At 34.6% G+C, this 27,316-nt stretch overlaps 1 protein-coding gene across 1 annotated transcript; it reads right to left on the bottom strand.

The window, feature by feature from the left end:
- Positions 1 to 5,364: 5,364 nt before the first annotated feature.
- On the bottom strand, positions 5,365 to 25,965 carry LOC138318897 (mis18-binding protein 1-like). The gene is given in 19 exon segments (XM_069261706.1): positions 5,365 to 6,065; positions 6,568 to 6,682; positions 7,442 to 7,626; positions 8,770 to 8,918; positions 9,588 to 9,742; positions 10,088 to 11,226; positions 12,512 to 12,714; positions 13,194 to 13,387; positions 14,138 to 14,228; positions 15,090 to 15,223; positions 17,222 to 17,342; positions 17,953 to 18,285; positions 19,100 to 19,285; positions 20,108 to 20,182; positions 21,471 to 21,951; positions 21,953 to 22,117; positions 22,918 to 22,974; positions 23,415 to 23,531; positions 25,813 to 25,965. Coding segments are annotated over 18 exon segments (4,056 nt in total). The 5' UTR covers positions 25,813 to 25,965; the 3' UTR covers positions 5,365 to 5,909.
- Between the last annotated feature and the right edge of the window lie 1,351 nt (positions 25,966 to 27,316).

Below are 27,316 nucleotides of genomic sequence, written 5' to 3'. Positions count from 1 at the left end.
GAATATGTGGGACATAACAAATATCTGGGGCATAATTCATGCATGCATTGCAAACAACTAGTAGCAACCTTGGCAGTGAATAATCATTGGTTTGTTGTAAACCATGTTTTACTGTAGTCAAATATATCTAACTGTCCCTTTGTTAGCCAATCTACACAACCATATAACCTAGCTTAATCTACATTTTGAGCGGTAGAGTAATCCGTACCCCAGAACCATAGAACCAAGGTAATTCTGTCAGTTTAGTAATAGTAAACTTCGTATTCCTAAGTCCTAACCATATGTTGGTCAGTCTATATTGACCTCCATCACAAACACTAGCCATTCTACATATCTCAATGAATTACATGTATATATGAAATACATTACATTTGTCCTCCATCAGAAGCGATGCGCTGCATGTGCAATGTTTCCATTTCTTTCAGTCCACATTGCATAATCTTGATTTACAACAACTACTGTTGATATCCACTTTTTAACCATACATTTTCTTCCCAATGTCTCCCTTGGTATTCCACCACTTTCACTCTTTACCTGAATGTTTATTCTAGTGAGGTAGGCTCTAAGTTCTGTCTCCTGGCCATGATACTTTTAAAGTTCTGTCCCCTGGCCATGATACATTTAAAGTTCTGTCCCCTGGCCATGGCCATGATACATTTAAAGTTCTGTCCTCTGGCCACGATACTTTTAAAGTTCTGTACCTGGCCATGATTCATTTAATGTTCTGTCCTCTGGCCAACATACATTTAAATTTCTGTCCCCTGGCCATGATACTTTTAAAGTTCTGTCCCCTGGCCATGATACATATAAAAGTTCTGTCCCCTGGCCATGATACTTTTAAAGTTCTGTCCCCTGGCCATGATACATATAAAAGTTCTATCCTCTGGCCATGATACTTTTAAAGTTCTGTCCCCTGGCCATGGCCATGATACTTTTAAAGTTCTGTCCCCTGGCCATGATACTTTTAAAGTTCTGTCCCCTGGCCATGATACTTTTAAAGTTCTGTCCCATGGCCATGATACATTTAAAGTTCTGTCCCCTGGCCATGATACATTTAAAGTTCTGTCCCCTGGCCATGATACATTTAAAGTTCTGTCCCCTGGCCATGATACTTTTAAAGTTCTGTCCCCTGGCCATGATACATTAAAAGTTCTGTCCTCTGGCCATGATACTTTTAAAGTTCTGTCCCTTGCCCATGATACATTTAAAGTTCTGTCCTCTGGCCATGATACTTTTAAAGTTCTGTCCCCTGGCCATGGCCATGATACTTTTAAAGTTCTGTCCCCTGGCCATGATACTTTTAAAGTTCTGTCCCCTGGCCATGATACATTTAAAGTTCTGTCCCCTGGCCATGATACATTTAAAGTTCTGTCCCCTGGCCATGATACTTTTAAATTTCTGTCCCCTGGCCATGATACTCTTAAAATTTCTGTCCCCTGGCCATGATACATTTAAAATTCTGTCCCCTGGCCATGATACATTTAAAGTTCTGTCCCCTGGCCATGGCCATGATACTTTTAAAGTTCTGTTCCCTGGCCATGATACTTTTAAAGTTCTGTCCCCTGGCCATGATACTTTTAAAGTTCTGTCCCCTGGCCATGGCCATGCTACATTTAAAGTTCTGTCCCCTGGCCATGATACATTTAAAGTTCTGTCCTCTGGCCATGGTACATTCAAAGTTCTGTCCACTGGCCATGATACATTTAAAGTTCTGTCCCCTGGCCATGGCCATGATACTTTTAAAGTTCTGTCCCCTGGCCATGATACTTTTAAAGTTCTGTCCTCTGGCCATGATTTACATTTGATTTAAGTTCTGTCCCCTGGCCATGATACATTTAAAGTTCTGTCCCTGGCCATGATACTTTTAAAGTTCTGTCCCCTGGCATGATACTTTAAGTTCTGTCCCTGGCCATGATACTTTTTTGCATGTTCTGTCCCTGGCCATGGCCATGATACTTTAAAGTTCTGTCCCTGGCCATGATACATTTAAAGTTCTGTCCCTGGCATGAACTTAAGTTCTGTCCCTGGCCATGATACATTTAGTTCTGTCTCTGCCAAACATTAAGTTTCTGTCCCCTGGCCATGATACATTTAAAATTCTGTCCCCTGGCCATGATACATTTAAAGTTCTGTCCCCTGGCCATGGCCATGATACTTTTAAAGTTCTGTTCCCTGGCCATGATACTTTTAAAGTTCTGTCCCCTGGCCATGATACTTTTAAAGTTCTGTCCCCTGGCCATGGCCATGCTACATTTAAAGTTCTGTCCCCTGGCCATGATACATTTAAAGTTCTGTCCTCTGGCCATGGTACATTCAAAGTTCTGTCCACTGGCCATGATACATTTAAAGTTCTGTCCTCTGGCCATGGTACATTCAAAGTTCTGTCCACTGGCCATGATACATTCAAAGTCCTGTCCACTGGCCATGATACATTTAAAGTTCTGTCCCATGGTTATTGTATATTTAAAGTTCTGTCTGCAGGACATGAAGTGGGATTTGCCTGTTATAGGTTTGGTTTGATGTGATTGGTGGGTTGTGCTGCTCTTTGTCTTCAGCAGTATGCTCCAGTGAAATAGTACTTACAAAGCATGCAAGAGTTCCTGCTGTCACAAGAGAGAACAGCATGGATATACTGCAGCCTCCTAAAACATGACTTGGTATCACCACCTGAATACACACTGCATACCGAGAGCGACCTAGTGTAGCCTTGGCTTGACAGAACGGTAAGCATCATTATTGAGGATAAATGTATGCTATTTACAAATCAAATCATAAACACAATATTTTCAGTACAAGACATTCAATTTTATTTCAATGTCTTAGGATTATTTTAAGACAGACTTTTTATGTATAATAAGGAAATTAAATAAGAAAAATGAAATTAGCAATAAATGACCAATCTGTCTGTTGTGCTGCCTTAGTCCTCTAACCAACTTTATATAAAACTTGATGTGTGTAAATGCCTAAAACAGAACCTTAGACTTTTATCTACAGAAAAGAAGCTATGTATAGACAATGAAAGATTTCTGAATGCTCTATCCCTACGTTGCTGAATGAAGGTCAATGCTGTTAATTCTAACAAATATCTAATCCACTGAACCACACCTGATACCAAGTCTCGACACTGATGTTGTGTAGATCAGATGACCAGACATTAGAAGGAGGACAGAACAAACATCATCACAAATTCTCACTTGTCAATTTAAAAAAGAATATTATTCTAAAAGAACATAGGTTTTAGTTAATAAATGTTTCTAAACACGTGTAAAAAGAGTAGTCCCCCAATACAAGGTACATAGAAGGCTTTGATTAATTTGCAATTTTTGAGTTATCTTTTCTATGGTACTTATGCATTCTGATAAGCTTTGTTTAGGAAATCAAAATCCAGTACTTTTTTAGGAATTCAAAACATTTTGTAAGGTTTGATGATTATTTTTTTTTAAAATGGAGCAATTTCATACACACAGTTTATATATATTTACATTTGTTGCCATATTTTTCTTTAAATAATTCCTATTGATCTTTATACACATTGCATAAAATATAAGTTATGGTAAAACTTACAGCTGAAAAGCAAAAGGAAAATAAATAGATTACATTTAAAAAATATCAAATAAAATATGTCCAACATTAATTGTGCACAGTTTGTGTACCCCGGTAGAGTAAAATGTATATGTACATCTATTTTACAGCAAATGTACCAGAAATACAGTAGAGAAAATCTTCAACTTGGACATTCAGCTCAAACTCCCAATACAGTGTATATGTATATTTACACAAACAGATTGGTGCAAAAATAGTTAAAGATGCTCCACCGCCGACAAATGGTATTTTTTCACTATCAAAAACAGGAGAAGACGATTTAGCATTTTTCTTCAGTTACAAAAGTTACTTACTTTACACCATTACCAACATTGAAAAGTTTGAGCTTCTAAAAACCTATATGGAATGAAGTACTGATTGAGCATGCACCAACGGCAAAATAAAGTATTTTATATTGTTTTTGTGTTAATTAGACATATATATACACGATTAAACACTAATTAATGGTCAAATAATGAATATCATTTATACTCTGTCGGCGGTGAAGCATCTTTAACAATGGGATTTATACAGTCACAAGCTTTACTACCTTAAAAAAAAAAACTGAAAGAAACAAAATAACTGAAGTATCAAAGTTTGTTTATCAAAGTTCTTTATCAAAACGTTTTTACATTGATGTAATAAAAACATATATCATTTTAAAGTAAGTAGAGGCAAGTCACTGAATGGTATCCCTGACCCTAGACTAATTTAACTTATACTTACCTATTTATCTATCTTAAAGGCCCAATATCCGCATCTTTCTTATTTTTTTCATGATTTAGAAGAATGTTGAAAAAAAATCCTGTTGTAAATCATGCAGAGACAGGACTAAATCGAAGTCAAGATGAGGGATTATGATTCGGAATACTTTGATAAAATTCAAATAAATATTAAACATCGCTGGGTGGGTCCCACTTAGTCAAACAAGCCGAAGTTAGCCGACATTGTAACGTCGTTGCCGAGAACGTCATGTGACTACCGTTACTATGTACCGTCTGTCCGAACTCTTCCGAAAACGGGTCATGAGCTTTCTGACTTCCGTTCGGTATATAATCGTAACTTCTATGGCGACCAGTTTAAAATGAAGGCTTGTTTACATGTATCGACTTTCAGCAACTACTGTACTAAAGTTATTAAAAAAAACCCATTACAAATATTCTTTAATATATCTTAATTTCAACTACATCTGAAATACTAACAATATCGGAGTCAATTTAACTTGATTTTTTGTTGATAGTTACGTATAGTGTGGCTTTAATAAGTTAAGCTTACCTATATTGATTTTTTCTTTAAAAAAATTAGTTTTCCCACTAGCTAAGCATATATATAGCTAGCATATCATGTAAAACATGACATCTAAAACAGCAATTAAAATACAGGTTGAAGCCATATCTCGACCTATTTGTCTTGTCAAAAAAAAGGTGTTTTTAAAGGCAATAGTTTTATATTATTTTTTTTGGGGGGGAATTAACATATACATTGACAGGAATATACACAACATGAGGTAAGAAAGAGTGGCCACTCAAAGCCACTCACCATACCCACATATACATTTGTGACTATTTTATATATACATACTGTTATTCTGCATTAAAAATTCTGTCTATGTATCTTAAGCAATATCCAGGGAAGTTCTATGCTTAAATGTCAAGTCATGTTTTATACACCAAGCAAAATACTAAATTATTGATGGAGAACTTTTTTCTGGACATTGCCATTGTGACCAGCCTATGGGAATTATCTCACTGAACCTAGAAACAGACATAGATTTACCACAGCTGAGGGACACACTTTTAATTTTTATTCTTGTGTGGTATTTTTTCTGCAATTTGTAACATTTGAAAAATACCTGGAATAATTTCAATACAAAGGCAAATAGTTTTCCTTGACCATCATAAACAAAATGTATCTTATTTCTTGTTACAAATGAAATTTCAATGGTTAAACACAAATCCATTTATACAGCTTTTGGTTAATCAACAGCTCCAAGATCATTGAGTAAAGTAGAATCAGTATCGGGACACCAAATATACATAACAAAGGACGAGTTAGCTTCACTTGTCCAGGTCTACCCAGTATGGTTTACTTACTTCACATATCCATCCCCTTCTGTTAGGGTGATTACATAAGTTGTCCACGTAAGCCCAGTTAGGATGCAGTTGCACCTATAGTTGTCTATCTTCAAAATGCATCATGTCCACTAGCCTCACTTATTCATGGCAGTCAAGTTAGTGTCACTAACGGGACATGTCCATGTTGGCAGTTAGGGACACTTACTTTATTCACTTCATTTATACAGGGATGTCCAGTATTGGTCATATGATTTAGTTGTCCTTGTCTGACCAGTAGTAGTCACTTTCCTCGTCAGAGTTGACATGATTGTCCGAGTCCAACTTTTCTTCTGACATTAATAAACTGTTGACATTGCCAGGCGTCACAGCAAACAACTTCTTTGTAGGAGTGGGGACTTTATCTTCATTCTATATAAAATAATGCTAAGTGTTAATGCATCACTGAACAAGGGTACCAATATGCATGTAAGGATTCCTATTGCTCTTAGAGTAACAGGAAAAAGGAAGGCCTCAAAACTTCAAAAAAAATATACTGAGAATAGAAAGGGCTTCAATCCACAAATGCATCATTGAAGTTCCACAAAAATAGATTTGTTGTCTGCAATGGTTGAATTCAATTTCAAGATGCATGTGCTCTATTGCTCTTTCAGTATGCTTGAATTTCAGCATGACAAAGCATTGAATAGCTGCTGTGGCCGAGTGGTTCAGATGTCCCAACATAGTACAAGCCCTCCAGCTCTGGGTAGCGAGTTAGAATCCCATGTGGGGCAGTTGCTAGGTATCGTCTGCTGGTCGGTGGTTTTTCTTCGGCAGTTTTTCTGCACCTTCTAATAAACCGGGCACATCCTTAAATGACCCAGACTGGTAAAAGTATGTAAACTAATAGTGACTTGACTGTGTGTATACTTACATAGCTAGACTTGGGCTTGTTGACTGGTGTTTTTAGCATATCTGTATTTCCCTTGTGCTTGTCTCCCAATCTTCTCCTCTTCATAACTCTGTGTATGTATCTATCCATTTCATTCCTGTTAATGTAAGAGATACATAACTCACAAATTAGCACAAACCATGTTACCTTAGTATTAATTACCACAGCAATTGTACTTGTACTACATAACAGGGTTAGGGAAATGTACTCATCCGCTCGCCAAGACAAGTGGATTAGGCCTTTTGACAAGTGAATGTTGACAGCACATTTGTCCATTGGATGAGTAAAACTTTCTGATGCTGATTATGACCTGCACCTTAAATTATATTACACAATGTATGTATTCTTTATTGCTCAATATAAAGGTGAATATATAAGCCACAATCTACTGAATACAGCTAAAATGATACATAATATATACAAAGTCAAATATGCTTAATTATATTATATTGAGGGCAAGTGAAAATGCCATTCGGATTAGTATTTTTTTAGGAGAAATTATTGTACAACAGATGAGGAAGTTTTTCTATGGCCCTGTTACATAATTGTGTTTACATTCATGTATGTCAACCTTCATATGACCATCATGATAAATGTAACATTAGGATCATCAAACATGGCTTTATTCTAAATCTGTTAAAGTGAAAATTTCTATCAAAAACACATCATACCAAAACCAATATTTACCTGAAAGGAGTCTATTCCTGATATCATATGAAATGTTTTAACCTGAAAATCAGGTAATTATCTGGTGAAATTTGGGTAAACAGGTGATTTTACAGGTAAATTCCAGAGAGATACTTTGTGTGTGTATGACAGACGACAACTATGGCTTGTTGAGCCTCCTGAAACTCACCTGTTGGCAGGCTCACTAGGACTAATTAGTGGATTAAATGGGGTTTTCTTCTGGGACACAGGTTCAATGTGAAAATGTGGTAATGGCGTATGGATACGATTGGTGAGATTGGGGTTCATCTTTTTAATTTCATTGAAGAGATCATCTTCATCTTCGTCTTCATTTGCTCCTCCTAATCGTGGAACCTGACAAGGATAAGAAACATCTGATAACACTCTTAAACTTCTTTGCCAAATTGACTCAGTTTATTAGCAGGATTGTGGTTAAATTTCAAGTTATACAAGTATTTGATATAAGTATATTTTATATCAAATACATGTATACATACAATAAGGTCTTCGAGTTTTACAAGTATGAGTCATAAACAAAGTTTAAATGTTGTATCTTATGTTACTCAAAACTAGGTCTTACAAGCTTCAAATAAACGTATACAGTCAATTTGAACATAAAACCTTTTTCATCAACACTCAAAATGACTTACAATAGCTATATCCTTCAAAGCAAGCTGTTTAAAGCTATTTTTGCATATCTGTATCATTAATTTTTCTTTGTTTTCATACCAAATCTGGCTTTCTGATTGGCCAAATTTTTTTTTTGCATACCGCTATGAAAAAAATTCTGAGAATGGCGCGAAACCCCGACGTTATCGTGACGTCACAATAGAGACATTGACGTTGCGTATTGATTCGGAAAAAAGAATCCCTTGAAAAACCATTATAACGTTACATTTAAACATACTTCATTTTATCAAATAGAGTATAAAATTAATTATAAGTATTGATGTCACTATTTTTTAATTTTATCGGGGTATGAAAAAAAATTTGTTTGCAAACTTTTGTGAAAATCCGCTAGCGGATTCACACAGTTTGCAAACAAATTTTTTTTCATACCCCGATAAAATTAAGAAATGGTGACATCAATGCTTAGATGGCTTTCTGTATTCATGGAATTTTTTAACCTCATTGTGAACTTTCTAACATAACAAAGTTTTCTTTGATTTAACTTTCCAACTTGGCAAAGTTTTCATTGCAAAGGAATTACTGTAAAACAAGGATTTGACGAACATCTGGAGACTAATGAAATTACCTTGTTGTAAGTATAGTTGTTATACATATACAACAAGCATCCTGTAGGAACCTTGAAGGGAATGAAAAGTACCACATTATAACCATGAATTCATTGTATTAAACCATGTTAATTATGAATATGGTTCACTCTATATGTGATAAAAACATACAGTGTGTGTTTATGATTATTAATATAAGAGAAGGAAATTAACTAAGATGGTGTGTTAATTTCGAGCAATTTCAGTGTGACTAATTACATACCTTGCTCTTAAGACGACTCCTGAATGGTGTTCCATCACACAAATCATCCTCGTGTCCCTTATCATACTCCTCCATCAAACTCCGAAGCTGTTGTTTTCGTTTCATAGTGCCTCTTGCTGCTGTCAACTTCACCTTGTCATTATTGACGACTGTAAAGTGGAAATCAGTGTTTATGTGATTCAAGATTTAGTGTATCATAAATTCACAACTCATCAGAATGTTATAAAGTGTGAAAATTATCTTATATGTGTAAAAAAAAAACTGTAGACAAAACATAATACCAGGATGAAGATTTGTGTATTAAGTATCAATAATAATAGTTTGCATTTATTGTCCAAGTAATCACCATCGGGATAGTCATCTTTTAAGGACAAAGGTTATTGCATACATCCAATTTTATATTTTTCTGAGGTAGTCAATCAAGGTAATTGTACCCTCTTCTTATTTTCTGGAAGCAAACAATATTATTTTTCCTTTCTTACCTTCTGTTTGAAATTCTGCCTCATCCCTCCTTTTAATATAACATTCTGTTTGTTATTACATTGTTAACTCCACAAATAAAAGATGTTTTGTTCACCAACCTAGGCCATTTAAACATGATGTATAACGTACATTTGGAGCATTAAAATCAATATATATAACGGTTACTGTTTTTAACACTGATCTGCACTAGCCATTGATAGTCCATAGCAGCAAGTAGATTGTTTCCATCAATTTCATTACCTGTCAGAATTTTTTTTTTTTTGGGGGTATAAATTAAGAACTGTCCAACATATAAATCTAGAGCTTTGTTTAAAGTATAATATTATTGAACTAACCAGGCTTAGTCTTAGATTGGTCCTTTTTTTTCTGCTCTTTCTTTTCACAGTCTCTCCAGTGCTGTTCCTGACACTGCTCTATGGTTTTAGATTGAACTTTCTGTTGCACCAAGTTCCAGAAGTCAGGGTGATCAGTCTTGATACTGGCTACAGAACTACAACACCAACAGTACACATATATTACACATCAAGCTAAAGACTACAACAGGTAATACAGGTAACTACAGCCAACATTGATATAAGGAAGGGAGAAAGAAAATACAAAGATATATTTAGTATTTAATACTCATAGCATCACTATAGTTCATATACTCACTATGTTAATCTTGGTTGTCTCCCCTTGTCTATGATTTTTTTTTAAATTTCAGATCAAGTGAGATATTTTGTTCTTGTTTATAATTTAATGTACAATTTTGATTGGGATTCCTTATGCTCTGGTGTGCCTTACATTTGTACTATTATTTCTACACAAACATGTAAAACTTGGATAAATAACTTACTGCCGCAGACATCTTGCCTCCTTGTTTGACCAGATATCAACAGCATTGCTACTTTGTGTCTTCTTGTCCTGAAGACGAGACATTGTTCTATTTTTAACTACTGTTACTGGTGTTTCAGTGAAATCATTGTCAGAATCTGCTGATAAATTCTGAGATTTAGAGCGCTTTTTTGAAGCTTTCTGTTTTCTTGATTTCTTATAATCAGGAACATAATCCTCTGAAGATGAATAATCTAAAATAGTTTTTGCTTTCTTTGAGATCCTTGATTTCCGTGTTAATGTTGATTTTTTATTTTGAACTTCACTATTGTCACTATCTGAACTGATATCTCCCTGTATGGACTGACGGTTCAAACCAATTTTATTTGTTTGTGATTTTGATCTTGCTGGTTCGGAATCTTGTGATCGAGACCTTGAACGTGTGGCCTTCCTTTGCGTTTGATTTGTTTGAGACACCAAACTACTGGGATCTACAAGTCCAGCAGAAATCCTAGACCTTGTCATTCGGACATCTGTTTTTGCATCACCTTGAAACATGTTTTCTGTTTGTTTCTCTTTATCACTTCTTTGCTTCTCATCACTGCTTATATCTGACTGACTTCGCTCCCCTATGGAAGGGTCTTTTACACGCGATGTGTTTTTCCTCGTCCTTTTTTCCTGTCTTTTGGATGATTTTTGTTTCCCTCGCCTGACAGTGTCCTCATCACTACTGATTGAAAACACATCACTGATTGTTGATTCTCCTTTCTTAGATGTGGAGTCACTATCATCATAACACTTATCCTTTCTTGATTTATGCTTCAAACGACTATTTTTATGTCTTTGTAGCGTGTTTTCAATAGTTTGTATTGGATCTAGGTTTTCACTATCAGAACACTGGGAACAACTATCTTCATCTGTTACATTTTTAGACTTATTTGCACTTTTCCTTGCCTTCCTACTTCTGCCAAATTTCTGGTTAGATTTTCCTGTCTCTGAATTAGTAGACTTGTTACTTGCAGATCTGTGTAATTTGTTAGATGGAGGTTTTCTTAATGAGCTGTCTACCTCCACAATGCTCCCAATCGTCTTGTTCATTGCTTTGTTTAGTTTAGTTTTCTTGGTATTGTATGACCTATTTAGGGAAGCCTTCTGTTGTCCCTGTAAATGAAAATGGCATACACTGTAAATCAAAAGCCTAACCACCTTCAACCAAAACATCAAATGGATTTATCTGTCTATACCAACATGGATACTAAGTCATTATGATTTAATCTGAAAATGTGGTCAACATGCTCTACATTATCCTCAATTACACAATAGTGTTTCCCACAGCCCCGATTAGCATGGCGCTGCGCCGTGCCCTTTTTACCTGACGCCATGCCCCTATGACATAACGCCGTTCCCTGTTTGTCCCCAGTACACTTCTACTAAACTACCAGAATACCAGGTAGTGGCTTGATAATTAAGTAAACAAAAGAAGTGTGACCACTCCCTGACCCCCTGACCAACACCCCAGTGGCCCTAATTAGCAGCCTTGGGCTATTTCCACCTTGGCTTGTGGTGTCACTTTCAGGTCTGTGTATTACGTAAGCTGAAGTCAAGCAGCCGATCGGCAGCATTACTTCAAAAACAAATACTGCTTACAACTGTAAATGATTTACTCATGTTTTAATGTTAAATAGGCCTATCTATATCTGATGGATGTCACAAGATTTGCAATCGTAATGGCCGCCATTTTGGGTGTATTGTAATAGTAGATCCGGAGGTATTGAATTTCAAGATTTTACTAATATTCACGTTTTTAAAAATGAAAACGGTATTATTTTTTTTAGAATTTCGGTGTGAATTTATTTTTAGAAAAAATATCTAAATAATAATAAAATTATTAATAGCAAAGTAATTAAAATAAATCAAATTAAAAAGAAATCAACTTTTTTCTCTATCAGATTAAATTGAAATATTTTGCATACTACTCTAACACTTATCTGTATTTTCTTAATTTAGTGCTTGTAAATTTAGAACATTATTTTAATTAATTGTCCATTATAATGAAACATGTTATCTTATTCAAATCAATACAGTATTTTTAATATTTATCGCGGTCAAGGTGCCCTTTTCAAAACCCAGCACCATGCCCTTTTTTTTCCTGTGGGAAACACTACACAATAAATGAATCACAAGCAAATTCAATTAATTTACATTCCGCTTTTAGAATATCGGATGTAGATACTTTGAGTATCTCATAATAATTTGCTGATCAAATTCTGTGGTTGAAATCAGTAAACATTTACCTTTTTTAGAGAGCAGATGCTAACATGACATGAGACGGACAGAGGGACAAAATATCTTTTGTTCCACTGTGTATATATTTATCTTTCCTTTAAATCCACTATAGATTCGAGACATTTGTAGATGACTTTCTTTCCCCGGTACATATATTTACCTTTCCTTTTGATCCACTATAGATGTGGGCTATACCCTGGATGTGTTCCTTGGCGTGAGATGTAGCTGTTGACACTTCCACCTTGTCACTGTCCGTCACAATTTGCTGACCCATCCACCAAAACAATGGTGGCTTGACCATGCGTCCACTTCTGGTCTTCTTCAGATTTTTCAAATCCACAAACTGACCCTCTGGTGTGCAAACTATATGAAATAAAACCAAGTGGAAACCTCTAACTTTGCTGCTGAATACTGAACAATGGCGTTAGGCATATCAATAGCGTTAGGCATATCAATACAAGAGGAAAATAAGGTACATTTGATTTATAAAATAAATTTTTAAAAATGACAAAAAATAATTATGATAAAGCTGTAGATTCTTTGTTACTTTAAATATTTGGGTAAAGAACTATACATGGTTTGTATCGTTTTTGGCCCCCGCCGAATTCATTGTTTTTTAAACTCATCTTTTTTTTAAACTCAGTACAAGAAATTTAGTTATCAAAAGAATAAGTTGGCTTTTGTTTTGTTTTGATGACATGAACTTGAAAATGTTACCATTTTTAATACCAGGACATCGTGACAACATAAATGGTATCAAAGGTCCTAGAAAAATATTAGAAATCTACATGATATGTGCAAACATACAACATATGGAGTGTATCAGAATGTTCAAAACATACTCATTGATTCCAAATTCACATCATCTTGTGTCCTTCTGACATTCCCCGGTGAAAGAAACTTTTTATCATTCTTAGTTGATAGGTTCTTGACCACTGAGGCATTTTTCTTCACTTTGGGCGTCTGATGTACAGGCTTTACCTGTTCACAGTGTTCTTCAGTCTCACTACGTCTGTCTTCTTCAGTCTCACTGAGTCTGGTAAACAGAAAATGTTCAAACACTTATATAGCTTGACATCTAGATTCATGTTCAGCACCAAACATTGCAGGGCTGGTATGGCCAAGAGTTTCAGACATATTACCACAAGCTTTCCACCTTTGGGTCACAAGTTTGAATCAAAAATGGGGCAGTTGCCAGTTAATGAGTGCTGACCGATTAAACTTGGCATGTTCTTAAATGGCCATGGCTGTTAAGTTAAGTTTAATAGTGTGCAATATAAGTAATTAATTTAACTAGTATTGATTAATTCATATTTATTATGGGTTTTAAATAATTCTGAGAAAGATATAAATCTTTTCTAAAATAACTCATATTTTGTGTTAACTCATAACTCATATTTGGTAACACATAACTCTAAGCTCCTAACTGAAATAACCTAGGAAAAAAATAACACGGAAAAATAAAGAACACAAAAAAATATGTTTATATAAGGAGTAAACACTGAGCAAAAACACATTTCAAAAGTCATAAACTTCTATATCAAAATGGTAAATCAGTATTTTTAGGGTAGCTGAATCGATTCTGATAGAAACTAGATATAACAACTACCTGCCGTAACTAATCCTTATAATACTAGTATTCATAGGATAGCGCTGTAAACAAATTGTCCTAGTCCAGTCACATTCATTACAAGCTTCAATAGTATGCAATTGTTAAATGTGTACTACATAGTGATACAACTTGCCAAGTCTGCTCCTTTATAGCTTATCACACCTAAAAACTTACTCTTCAATTTCATTAAAATGATCCTCTATCAACTTTTTCCAATTCTTTGGGAATCCATAAAGGAAGGCGTTAACCAATTTTACAGAAAAGCCTGAAATAGAAACAACAAATACACTGAGCAGTAATTATAAAGAAGCATGAAATCATAGAGATTGAACAAATGACAGATGGATCTCCTCTCTGCTTTTCCCTTATCGCTCTCATTATCGGTAACAGAGTAGAATAAGAACTACTACCAAGAGATGTCCCAGGGCTGTTGAAAAACATGAACTCGTCCACGGGACAAGTGCTCCTCTAAAACTAACTTGCCCCAATGGTTTTTTACCTGCCCTCAATATTCCAGATAATCAATGATATGTGACTGTGTACATATTATATGTTTTAGCTGTATTCAGTTGATAAACAAAGCATACATTTTATAACATAATTAAGGTCTAGGTCATAATCAGCATCAGGAATGTTTACTCATCTGACGTACAAGTGTGCTGTTAACATTCACTTGTCTGACGGTCAAATCCACTTGTCTGAGCGAGCGGACAAGAATATTTCCCCAGCCCTGCCACATTTCGCCAGTGCATTTGTACGAAATATCAGAAATAAAATTCAACATTTAAATGTCAACATTTCATAAAGTAGCTTAACTATCAAATATCTTGTTTTCTGGTCATTATCAAATTGGAAAATGTAGGGAAACCTACAGATGAACTTTGAGACATATTCATTACACCCTTTGAAAATTAGTGGTAACAGGAATTACTTACAGAAGGATGGATTGAGAGATAACATGCTATAAAAGCGAGGCCATACGAATAGCCCATCATTATCAGAAAAGTAATCCATCATTTTTTTTTTTTGTAGAATATACCTTCAGAAAATCTATGAAATAACTGCTTGGGTTACCATCTACATATTTTACCAGGAGAATGTCTGTATAACTTCTCTATTGACTTACCTTCCTCTAAGGTATAAATCTTGTCTATGTCACCAATAAGTTTATACAATGTGCCTGATGATGTCTGTACTGTGGTACGGTCTATTCTTTCCTTGATCACAGAACTTTTCCAGAATTCTTCATTTGCTGAATCACTGTGAGTGAATAAAACAAATGTCAAATGATAGAAATTTCAATGCAAAGCCATAAATCTTGAAATTTTAATAGAATGAACATAACATTCTTTAAAACCAAAAATTTAGCTCATTTCATTTTAAACGGTTTTGGTTTTGTAAGTAATGTGCACCTATAGCTATATGTGTATGTAGACATTAGTTGTTCATGTAACATGAAACAAAAATAAACCAATCATCTCTGTCAGTAACTTTCATACACTAGAACTCTAAACCAACCCTTGTTAGTCTGGTACCTTATTTCAGACCCTGTTCCACTATAAGTGTCCATGGTAACCGTTATTGAAACACGAGATGTATTATATTATAGAAATTCATATGTTACACTAATTAACATAGTTTGAAGAAAATTGATGAAAAAAAAACCTATGTATAGTAACCTGGTTAAAATGGCAATCAAAACTTTGGTAGGAAAATATTTGATTCACATAAAGCACTTTCATCCTTCTTCCTTATCATTGATAGAATTTGAAGCTTACATGACTTTTGTTTGATCAACTGTTAAGATTAGCTGGTTACATATATACCCTATAATTACAAACATCTCCTTAAAACCTATCTTTCCTAATGCCTGTTACCCTATTTCCTTTGTATAAACATCTTAAAATAAAATATTCTGAAATGAAATATCTTTCCCATAATACAATGTACAGTGGACCCTCAATAATCCGGACACCTTCGTTCCCAGCCTGAACCGTCAGGATTACGAGTTTTCCGGACTGCCGAATTCCGTGTTCTTAGTCAATTAAATTGTAACGTACGTGTTACTCCCCTTTACCTTACAATCGATGATAGGCTTTTATGTAATATACTTGTATTATAATATATACTTCGTTTGTTATGTTTTAAAGGTGTTTTTTTTTTTAAATATTATTACGTTAAGAATATTAAATACACATATTTCTTTTTCAAAATACGAAACCGAAAGCCATCGTTAATTGTGTACTATGTATGCATATCCCACTCTTGATCTGTCGTACGGCAAATTTGTTTCAAAATGCCTAACCAAATATCGATATAATCTACGTTCTTGGCATAAAAAAATTATGATAACAAATAGTTGTGAACATTTTAAGAACTAATGTAATTGTTATTTTGTATATTGTGTGTTTTTATTGACCATTTCCACAAGTCTTTGCATTCTGACTTACAGACGTGTGTAACAACCACGCGCCCGTTCACATCTAACTACAATGTGTACAATGTCACACACATGTATATGGCATGTGCTGTACCATTTATATATTGTACCACAGACGATGAATTCGAATAGATTCACATACATTTAGAATACTTATTAATTTTGTGAGTATTATCTCACTTTATTGTATCCGAAACTCAGAGCGATATATTCTGCATGCAAAACCAGTAAGGTATCTACAGCATACATACCCGTACGCAAGCTCAAATGGCATGTTTAAAACGTGTGGCTAAAAATATATTGCTTTTATCTCAATTAAAACACTGATTTTTGATCTCCTATAGAAAACCAATGAACTGTTATATGACTGCATGTACCCGTGTGGAAGGTGTTCAGGTAAACATCCGTGGCTATAACCTGGCAGCCGTCATTATGACAACACACACTAGTGTCAAGTGGTAGTGTGTATTTACACATGACAGTAGCTGGCCTTGGATTTTCTCGGCACGTGGCAACAACAAATTGTCCGGATTATTGCGGGAATTTATTAACGAAAATTACATTCCGTTCCCAAAAATGGAACCAGACTAGTGAGTATAAATAACGTTACGGAAATCTGTTCCCTGACATTGCCGTCCGGATTGTGAGTTTTCCACACTATCGGCGTCCGGATTATCGCGGGTCCACTGTATTGCATCATTTAGCTGTTGCAGAGAACAAATTTCTGACCTATGTTACAAATCCAATATCTCATAATTTGATTGACTGATGTTTATATGAAACTGTTTACATTGAGAAATTCTACAGATTGTTTGTACCTTTGTTTGCCCTCAACACAAACTCCTTTAGCTGATGGTACAGGTTTAATAATCCACTCATACAACATCCGCATTTCCTTGTTGGTCACTTTACTTCTCTGATTTTCCTTTTCAATTTTATCTGTGCAAAACAAAAAGAGTTAAAAGATACATTAATACAGTGGTGTGTAAAAACTGCATTTTACACTTAAGGCTAGCACTCTAAAAAGCCTGACAGTAAGACCAATTACCTGTACTCAAGTTAATTTTCAACATTACAGTAAAGGTAACAACTTGGTACTGAAGTTACATTTCTCAATTTGGGCAACAGAAAAGTAATAAAATGAATAATATAAACATGATTACATGTGTAAAATATAAATCAATAATTTAACCATTGCTGAATGGTATGGGAAATGGATATAGGTTATCGGGTAAAGAAATATTTGGTTCTAGTGATTTATTGCAGCAAAAAGATACACATATGTACTTTGGATTGTATACATGAATTTTGCGGATTTTTAAATAAATTAAGAATGAGAATTGAGAGTATCAAAACAGAATTTACATGAACATAAAGGTTATACCTTTTACTTTTAAAGAAAATACACGTTTCAAAACAATTTTAAGTTGACAGTCTTATACAGATTCACACAAAGGAATGCCTTTTAATTATAACGACCTAAGTTACAGTAAGCAAACATTTTCTAAGAACTTTAAATACATTGCATCAATGTAACAAACAAAAATACCCTGCTCATCCTCTATTTTATCCTCTGTTACATCCTCTAATGTATCCTCCATAGCATCATTGTCAATTGTATCCTCTGTCGTGCCGTCCTCTATTTTATCCTCAGAAATATCATCTCTTATCGTGCCCTTTGCTGCCTCATCTAAAACAGTCTCCTCCATTGAATCCTCCTCTACATCATTACCCATTTCCCCACTATCCTCTCCTGTGGTTGAACCAGCACGATCAACTTTCCTTCCTGAGCTCTCCTTATCAACCTGGTCCTGTATGGATATTTCCTGATCATCCATAACTGAGGATCCAGGATAATTCTGAGGAGTTTCTGTGTCAGTCCCTGTAAAATATTACAATTCACATATCTGGTAAGTGAAATTTCATAGGTTACCTTTTTTAATAGATCTTTAGTAACAGATGAAATAGACATATCTGTTGATACATGCAACATATAACCATTGAAAGTCAAATGTAATATAAAATAAGTCAAATAGGTTTTAAAATCCTATGATTAACTATTTGTTTCTTTTTAAGAAGAAGAATGCTCATTGATTCAATAATGAAAATATAAAGAATTTATATAGGCTTTGTCTGTATTCAATCCTTTTGACTGCAAAATCATGTCAATAAAATTTGTTGAAATGAAATTATTTTCAATAGGACTTATTCATGAACCATGTGATATCCGATAAGTTTGAGTGGGACTAGTATATCCAGTGGTGATGAACTTTGTAATTTTCCACTAAATGACTTTAGGACGGGATATTGTCTTTTAGTGTCATTCCATCATTAATAGAAACAATAGTACTACACGAATGTTATCAGATATCACATGGTATGTAAATTAGTGCCATTTAACAAGATTCAGGTCAAAATACCAACAAGGATGAAATTTTGATTGCAATACGTTTGAATCTTATTAACATGATTCACAGCTGACCAAACTTTTCACTACTAGGGCATATTTAAGTATTTAAGTTCATAGAGACAAACTTTAGCAAAATGAAAATTTCATAGAAATACATTTCAACATAACCTGGTCAATTATCTATTCGCTGAGATAAATTATTTTCAAGAGTATATTGCATGCAAAAGAAACTGATTTACAATTATAATGTTTGACAGTAGTAAATATGTAACTTCCTACAACTGACCTTGACAAGAGACAGACTGGAGTTTTTGACGAAGTATGACGCCTGGATTCTTCACGATATTGTTATGATTATCCAAATGGTGAGTGATGTGATGATTCTCACTGGGTATGAGGTCAATATCACTGGCACTTCCATCAGATTCACCTCCTCCATAGTCTGCTTCACCGTATCCAGGAATTACATTATCTGTAAAATGTAAATACAAAAATAACTATAGAGGTCCAACAGCCATAAAGGCTCTAGGTCTCCTAATGAAATCATGATCATAACAGTATTTGACCGGACATACAAGATGGGACAGATATATATGAAAACGCTATGTGTGCTGTATATATCCCTACTCACCCCTATCCTCCAAAGTAATAAAGGCATGATAATATAGAGGTTGAATTATAGCCTGTACATATTATACTGACTGATTGGCCACAGGTATTCACCTCCAAGTCTTATAATAACCTTCATGATTGATACAGTGTATACCTAAAGAAACTAATTACACAGCAAAAACATTCTCTGTATCACCACTGATGATTTTTTTAAGGTTGGCCCAGATAGTTTGATGTACGTCACAATATTAAGATGTTTATTTGTTAGTGACAATTTTATTATCAAGTACTTATTTCAGTGATTCATTTGGAAATGAATGAAAATTCACTAGGCCATGTGAATTGGGGTAAAATTTAACGTTTGTGTAATAATACTGGTACATATCTTGTTCAGTACATCTACTCACATTATATATGTAGCTATGTAGATCATGTGACATTATGTGTACACTCATTATCAGTATATATATATATTTATAAGGGAGATGAATCCTTTAAATTGACTGTTCTATTAATGTGGACCTGACATCTTTGGCACTTTGACACATGGATTAATGGAGACTTTATGTACAACCCTGGTACATATTCAAATCCCTATTAAATATCATCTGTGCAAACGACAGGAATGGTATGTTAATTAACATATATATATCATAACAAAATAAACAGATTTTTCATTCACCTCTTTCTAAATCTGATTCACAATTGTCCACTTCATGGAATTCATGAACTCTTCTCTCTTTTTCATAAATTTTTTCTGCAAACATAATCAAATCATTTTTGCGATTTTATCGATACATCTACAGGTACATGGTATGTGAACAGATACTCTCGGGTAAATCACTCGATCACGTTATACCACGTAAGTACATCAACACACATTTCAGGTATGTGCTGTCAACCAAAAAAAAAACCCGTTACCTGTGCAATTCTTTCTTTTGTGAAAACATTTATATAATTAGATGTGTGACTATTAATCACTTTTATTGAAGACATTTTGAAGGTTGTCTTTATATTGATCAGGCTTCAAAACTAATCATGTCAGTTTTTTATTGTTGCGGGATCTATGTGTGTAGACTAAATAAATCTTCAGATTTTTTCTTTTGATAAAATCAAGTTATGCGCTAAAAATTACATTGTATAGGGAAGCGCCAAATTTAAATGCACCAAAACTTAACCATATTTTGATAAAAAAACACCAAATTTTTCCGACGCCAAAATATCCCAATTTACGGTATATTATTGTGCGACAGACCATTAGCTTTTTATTTGCAGAATGCTAAAGGAACAATGTGTTTCATATATACTGTAGTAGATCTTCAGAGACAATTCAATTCAATTTTTCACTGATTTGATATATTAGTTAGAAAAGGACAATATTATATTGTGTGGCCATTGCTGAGTGCTAAATGAACAATATTAATGTATATCATATTTACTGTAATAGATCTTCAATGAGACATTTTAGTGTGTATCACAGTATGCTGTGCCTGTTTAGTACTTGTTGTTTTAAATGATATGATGTGATATTGTTGATGTTGAATGAATTATTTATTGGAATGATCTTTGATATTGTGTTTTATTGCAAGACATTATAAGTACATGTACTTAGTTACTGTATAACATAAAAAATATGGTTTGAAAGACAGATTCTATTCAAGTGACATTAGATTTTTACATGTTTGAATTAATTTCCTGGTATGCCGCAAAAGTTGACCAATCTGATTTTTGACCCAGAGCTAGCCCTGAGATCAAAGAAAGATCGAGTAACAATTCCTTAAATTCTGTGAAACATCATTCTAAAATCAAAGGTAATATGATATCCACTTCAAAGCTTTACCATTTACTACTGTTTGATTCTTTTGAAGTACTTACTACTGTTTGATTCTTTGGGGTACATCAAAGTACCAAACTACCTGGTCATCTGCTGTCACACAAAGTGCCTTCAGTTTTGCTATGGCACATTCCAAGGTCATATAACTACAAAGTAACCCCTGGTGTATTAATGGGGATGCTTTATACTATAGTGAATTTTAACACATTACCTTTTGATCCCAACATGTGATAACTAGAGTGTGCCTGATCTCTAACAGGTCCCTGGGTGTTTTTTCGGCCACCTCCTTGAAATGGTATGACTGGGGAAACATGTTGGTTATTACCATGTAGTCTGTCCCAATCAGGTTTACATTTATCCCCTTGATTGCCTAAGTGGTCTTCATGCTCTGTTTGATATCTCCATTCTTGTTGATCAGAACTCCTACTATATTGTCTATCATCAAAATATGGCCTCCTTTCAGTGGTTTCAAAGTTTTCTTCATCATCCTCTCTGAAATTCTGTTTTCTAAAAGAAACTTCATTTATTCCATTGGTAAATTCTCTACCAAAGTTGTCTCTTTTGTCGCCATCGCCAGGTCTCTCTAAATACTCACTGGAGTAATCTCGGTCAGAAGGCCTATTAACATCCCTACTAAATCTTGTGTCAACCCAGCGTTGGACAGGTTTCCTGAACAGGTTTCCTGAAGACATAATCTGAACTTCTGTTTAAGTGTGGTGAATTACGGGCATAGCCAGCAGAGGAACTATTGTTAACAGAGAAACTAGCACCGTGATCTGAGTGAGAATAGGAGACATCACTCTTTCTTGTTTTCTTCAGAGACGCATACATCTGATTACATCTGTCAGCTGGTGATGCCTGTGTCACAGCAAAAACAGAAAATTGTTATTGTGTGCTTCTTATAATATTCAGAGTAATTATTTACATATACTACATAACACTGAATGCTTTAAGTGCATTGCTTTCTCTCCTTGTCTCTTTAATCTGCATTGTTTGTAACATTTCTGTATAACAAAAAATATATCTTGAAATCCATACACTTACTAAATTTCATATTTTCTTTATATTTTCTTTATATAACTTTTTTGTTTGATACTGAATATATATATGATACAAGGGAAAGAGAAATACAAAATATACTTTTTTTCAGATGATGAACTTTAATTTGCTGTGGTCCATATGGTGTATCCCACCCTGACAGAATTCAATAATGACTGAGGGTATAGACCAAGGTCATTACTTGATATTCAACTGGGGTGGTATTACACCATCAAAGTTCCTTAATTTTTAGATATGATAATTACAATATTATTCTAAAATGTTTGTTTCATGCTAAATAAGATAAATAGCATGGAATGACACAACTACATCTTCCTGACGAACTCAACTCAGGATATTGTGATGTCATAATTGCAATATCAACTTGATACTGAAGTTACAATAGGTATATCGACTCATAAGTGATGTCACAATAGGAATATTGACTTGGTGTTTCTTAAAATGGAAAACCAAATTGATGTGCTGAATATTGCCTCCACATGACAGTGCATTGTATTAGCTAATAAAAACTATGGAAAATCAGAGCATATCTAATATATATATATAAAATATGCTTTCATCTTTTGAATTTCTAATGAATTTTTATCAAATAATCTTACATTGCCTTGTCCATGAAACCTTTTTCTTGGACTGCTCCCATAGTGACTTTGCAGAAGCTGAAAGAAAATGTTTTTTTTAAGCAAAGGTAAGTCTTATGATGCTCTCTTCAAAGTGATTAAAAATCAAACTGTAGTAGCTTAATACATTGAATAGTTTTAAAGAGTAACATTCAGGAATGCATGAAAACTAGATAATAAAGCCAATACTTCCACCAAATAGAACTTTAACCTTAAATGTCTGCTGCAAACAGCTTCATGAGAAAATTTGATTTTGCCATCAATGACATGGTCCCATCTACAAGATATCATAATCAAAGGGACATCATGAGAATACTTAATATTGTACCACTTTTACTTCTTATGGACTATCATAATAGTTTTTGGATATACTTGTACAAACATGAAGTTTATATATATGTGATATCCATTGAAGAGCAAAAGCAAACTGAAGCACATTTACAAGATTCATTTATTGACAGTTGCTCTATTGTACTCACTTCAGGGAGTGGACTTCGTTCATACAGTCGGTCAAATGCATTTTCGATGAAATGCTCTGATGGTTCATCACTATGCATCATGGATGAGCACACAATGTGTGAACGGTTATGACTCATCTAAAATAAGGAAAACAAATTGAATTATATTCATTTTAATACAAGTAATATAATTTTCATGGTTAAGAAATTATACCTGTACTTTTTAAGGGTAAAAATATAACACACCTTAATTTCAGTCCATAATACTGAAAGTACACTGAAAATACTATCAAGTGTATATGTGTCCTGCCTTGAATCCTTAGTCTTTACATTTAGTTATTTAAAGAATTATTAAATCGGTCTAACACATAAACAACAGATCCCACCTTTGAATGATACATTCAAAAGAAAGAAGGACATCTTGTCAGGGCCCAGTTTCATGAAAATTCATTAAATTAAAGGAATTCCTTAACTTAAAATTCTCCATAGGAAAGCATTACAGATTTTAAGGAAGTCCTCCTTAACTAATTAAGAATTTCCTTAACTTCTGTAACATTTTGCTTTCTTATGGAGAATTTTAACTTAAGGAAAGTTCATGAAACTGGTCCCTTATATCCCTCTTCCATTGAACATTTGCAATTGATACACACATGATAGGGAATCTAAATCATTACAATTACCCTACAGACCTTAAAACATTTTCTCCAGTTTCAATACTCTAGGTGAGCTAAAAAGTCAGTCAAAGCCATAGCTATATTATTACTGTTGCGGAAATTGGAAAATAACCTGATTTTGTACTTTAGAGAAAATTGTTATGATTATGGAGGTTGATTATGGGGGACAAGGACAAGTAGACCAAGATACTCTGTCTCTGACACCAGACTTAGACATTTATTTATCATGATAGATTGAATCTGATTAATGTCTGGTGTACAGCCAGAGCATACTGCTATATCAAAAAGTGGAATTTGCTGACACAGTTTTTATCGGGCCATGTCATCTCCGATTCCAATCTAATTAAAACTAGACTTGTAGTTCCGCTCCACTACGATACTCTATGTTACACTGCAATACTTGTAGTGGACGGAATTACAAGTCTAATTTTAAATAGTTAGATTGCTCTGATTCAGGCTGTCCACCAAGAAGTGCCACTTACCTTGGTATTTTCAACAAAATAATTTATCTACTCAAATATAGCATTCCGTCGAGATTAGACGATTTGCATTCTATGAGAAAATGACAAGGAGGGAAATGTAAAGTTGCAGAAAAGAAAGTACTGTATTGGCATAATATAACATGCATGTGTGATAAAATGGATTGCTGTGGGTAATCTAAAAAGGGTAGATGAATTATCGATTTGTTGAAAAGACCAAGGTTAGTTTTCTCCGTGGTAATGGTTTGTAAGCAGTCTGAATCTGAGATGGCCTGGCCCAACACTAAACTGTGTCAGCGCAACACACAACCTTTGCTGGGACAAACACATAAACGACATCACATCAAATGCAAACAAATCACTAGGCTTCCTAAACACAATTTAAAAGTAAACTCATGACCACATTCATCAAAGAACACGCATACAAGGCACTTACACAACCCAAACTGGAATACTGCTCTTCCATATGCGACCCCTACCACACCAACCAGATTACATAAATTGAAAAAATACAGCGCATAGCAGCACGATGCATCCAAAGTAGATACCACAACACAAGCTCAGTTACAGACATGATATATGAACTCAAACTACCATCACTACACACAAGCAGACTAGTCAAGACTAACACTCTTCTTCAAAATCATACACAAACCAGTCATAGTCAACACACTGTTCCTTATAAAAACAGACTGTAGAACTAGACACGCACACCTACCCATACCGTTATATATCTGCTACCAATGACACACACAAATACTTATTTTTTCCACATACAATCACACAACGGAACCTCTTACCGGTAGTACAACACTCAAAGACTTCAAGGCACACATTCCATATACAGTCCTTGAAGCCTTTCACAACAAACTAAACTCCATACCTTTTATCTTAAGCTGCACAAAAAAACTATTAAAAAATCCTTAATTTCAGCACTGTACATAATATTTCACTATTTCACACACCCATGTGCATAACCCCCCAACCCCCACCCCGATCGTAAATCGTCACTATTGACGGCTCGATCTTAGAACAAGAAGTTAGTTAACAAATGGTCATGGAGGTAACAGATATCTGTAACAGGTAACTTAAAAAGTACATGAGACTCCGATATGGTTCAATGTTTACGTTTTCCACCAACGCAGCTGGTCGAATGACCAAGTGCAAATATCAAATAATTACATGATTTTAGAATTTCACTAGAACATTAGACAAAAAATCAATGCATTGTTATTTATAAAATGGGAACAGCTACAGCGAAATTACCTCGGATTCCTTTATCAAAAACAAATTACGATGTTCATCTTTGCAATGCCCGCCTTTCCGTTGGGGAATCACTCTAACGCTTTTTCTTCTATCAAATCATCAAAGCGTCTTGATGATGATGACTAAGTCGAAAATACGGAACTAACTAACAAAATAAAACGAAACGCAGAGGGTCTACCAGGGCCGTAAAACGGACCTGCATTTTTTTTATATACAGGCCTGCGAGGGCTTTGTCAAAGCTCGTCTGAAATCAATAAAAAATCATGTATTCGTGTTCGTTTTGTATGTCTTGATAAAGGGGCAGATCGCCTCTAAAATTTGAAAAAAGTCCACACTGTTGGAATTACTTCCTTGTCCCATATTTACCATTTGAATTTGAAGTAATTCGTATCCAACAGAGACATACGTTTGATTGGATCCCGCCGAGTCATCTGGAAAATCCTGTTGATATTACTTCTTTGACCCTTACATGCACAGGGACCTGGCACGAATTTTTTTTAACTTACAGTACATAGATATAATATAGTATCCTATAATATATATATTTATACTGTTGGTTAAAAAATTCGTGCCAGGTCTATGTGCTTGTAACATCATCAAACTTAATTCCTCCAGGTGGAGATACAATATAAATCGACATAAAAAGAGAACAAAGAGAGAAGTTCAATTAGTATAAATAAAAGAGTATTAGGCAAGCCATTACTTATGAATGTCGTCATATTATTATGCAACCATGCTCGATCACAGGGATCTGAGAATTAATTACAGACTATAATCATGGACCCACTAGAGTGCCCAAAGACCATTTTCAGGCGTTTTAGAGGTCTAGATTAAAAAAACGATAAAAATCATACTCTAAATGGTACCAATTAAGGACGTATATGAGAAGGATAAGTCACACTGGGTTTTGGTGGAGTACAAGACAGGAGCTTGCAGGTGCGAGGGTTACCGTCTTACTTTCTGAAGCGGGGCCGTCATTTCATGAGCTGTCGTATTTTTTAACGATATCTTCTAAATCTTCCGTCCTTAAAGCAAGTAATAAACGTTGTGAAATTTGATAAACTTTACATTAGTGTTTCGTTTTACTTGATAAGACAAGTATTTGTTGATAAAAACGGTTTTTATTCCCGGTTCAGTGGCGTCTCGCGTGGTGTTTAGTAGTTTAAAGAGACAGTACCGTTCCGAAACGGCTTAAAATTTTTAAAATGGGAATTTAAAACAAGATCGATAATTTTGTATAGCCGCAAAAATTATTAACTTACCGTTAATACTATATTTATCATCACCTTCTGAACGATTTGATTAAAATAAATAAAATGATTTTCATAACGCGGTCGTATTATGTTTCAAATACGGGCGGTAGTCACGAATACAGCGAATTGACTCTCCATTGTTTTCATATATACACTCGTATAAATCCTTGAAAGGTAATGGGCCTTTAAGAGACAGTGGTACTTCTCACTCATAAATCCTTGATGGTACTACGAGAGAAGGGTGGAAAGCC

The sequence above is a fragment of the Argopecten irradians genome, chromosome 3 (assembly GCF_041381155.1).
Source record: "Argopecten irradians isolate NY chromosome 3, Ai_NY, whole genome shotgun sequence".
Lineage (NCBI taxonomy): Eukaryota > Metazoa > Mollusca > Bivalvia > Pectinida > Pectinidae > Argopecten > Argopecten irradians.
This window is presented reverse-complemented; position numbering and strand designations above follow the sequence as displayed.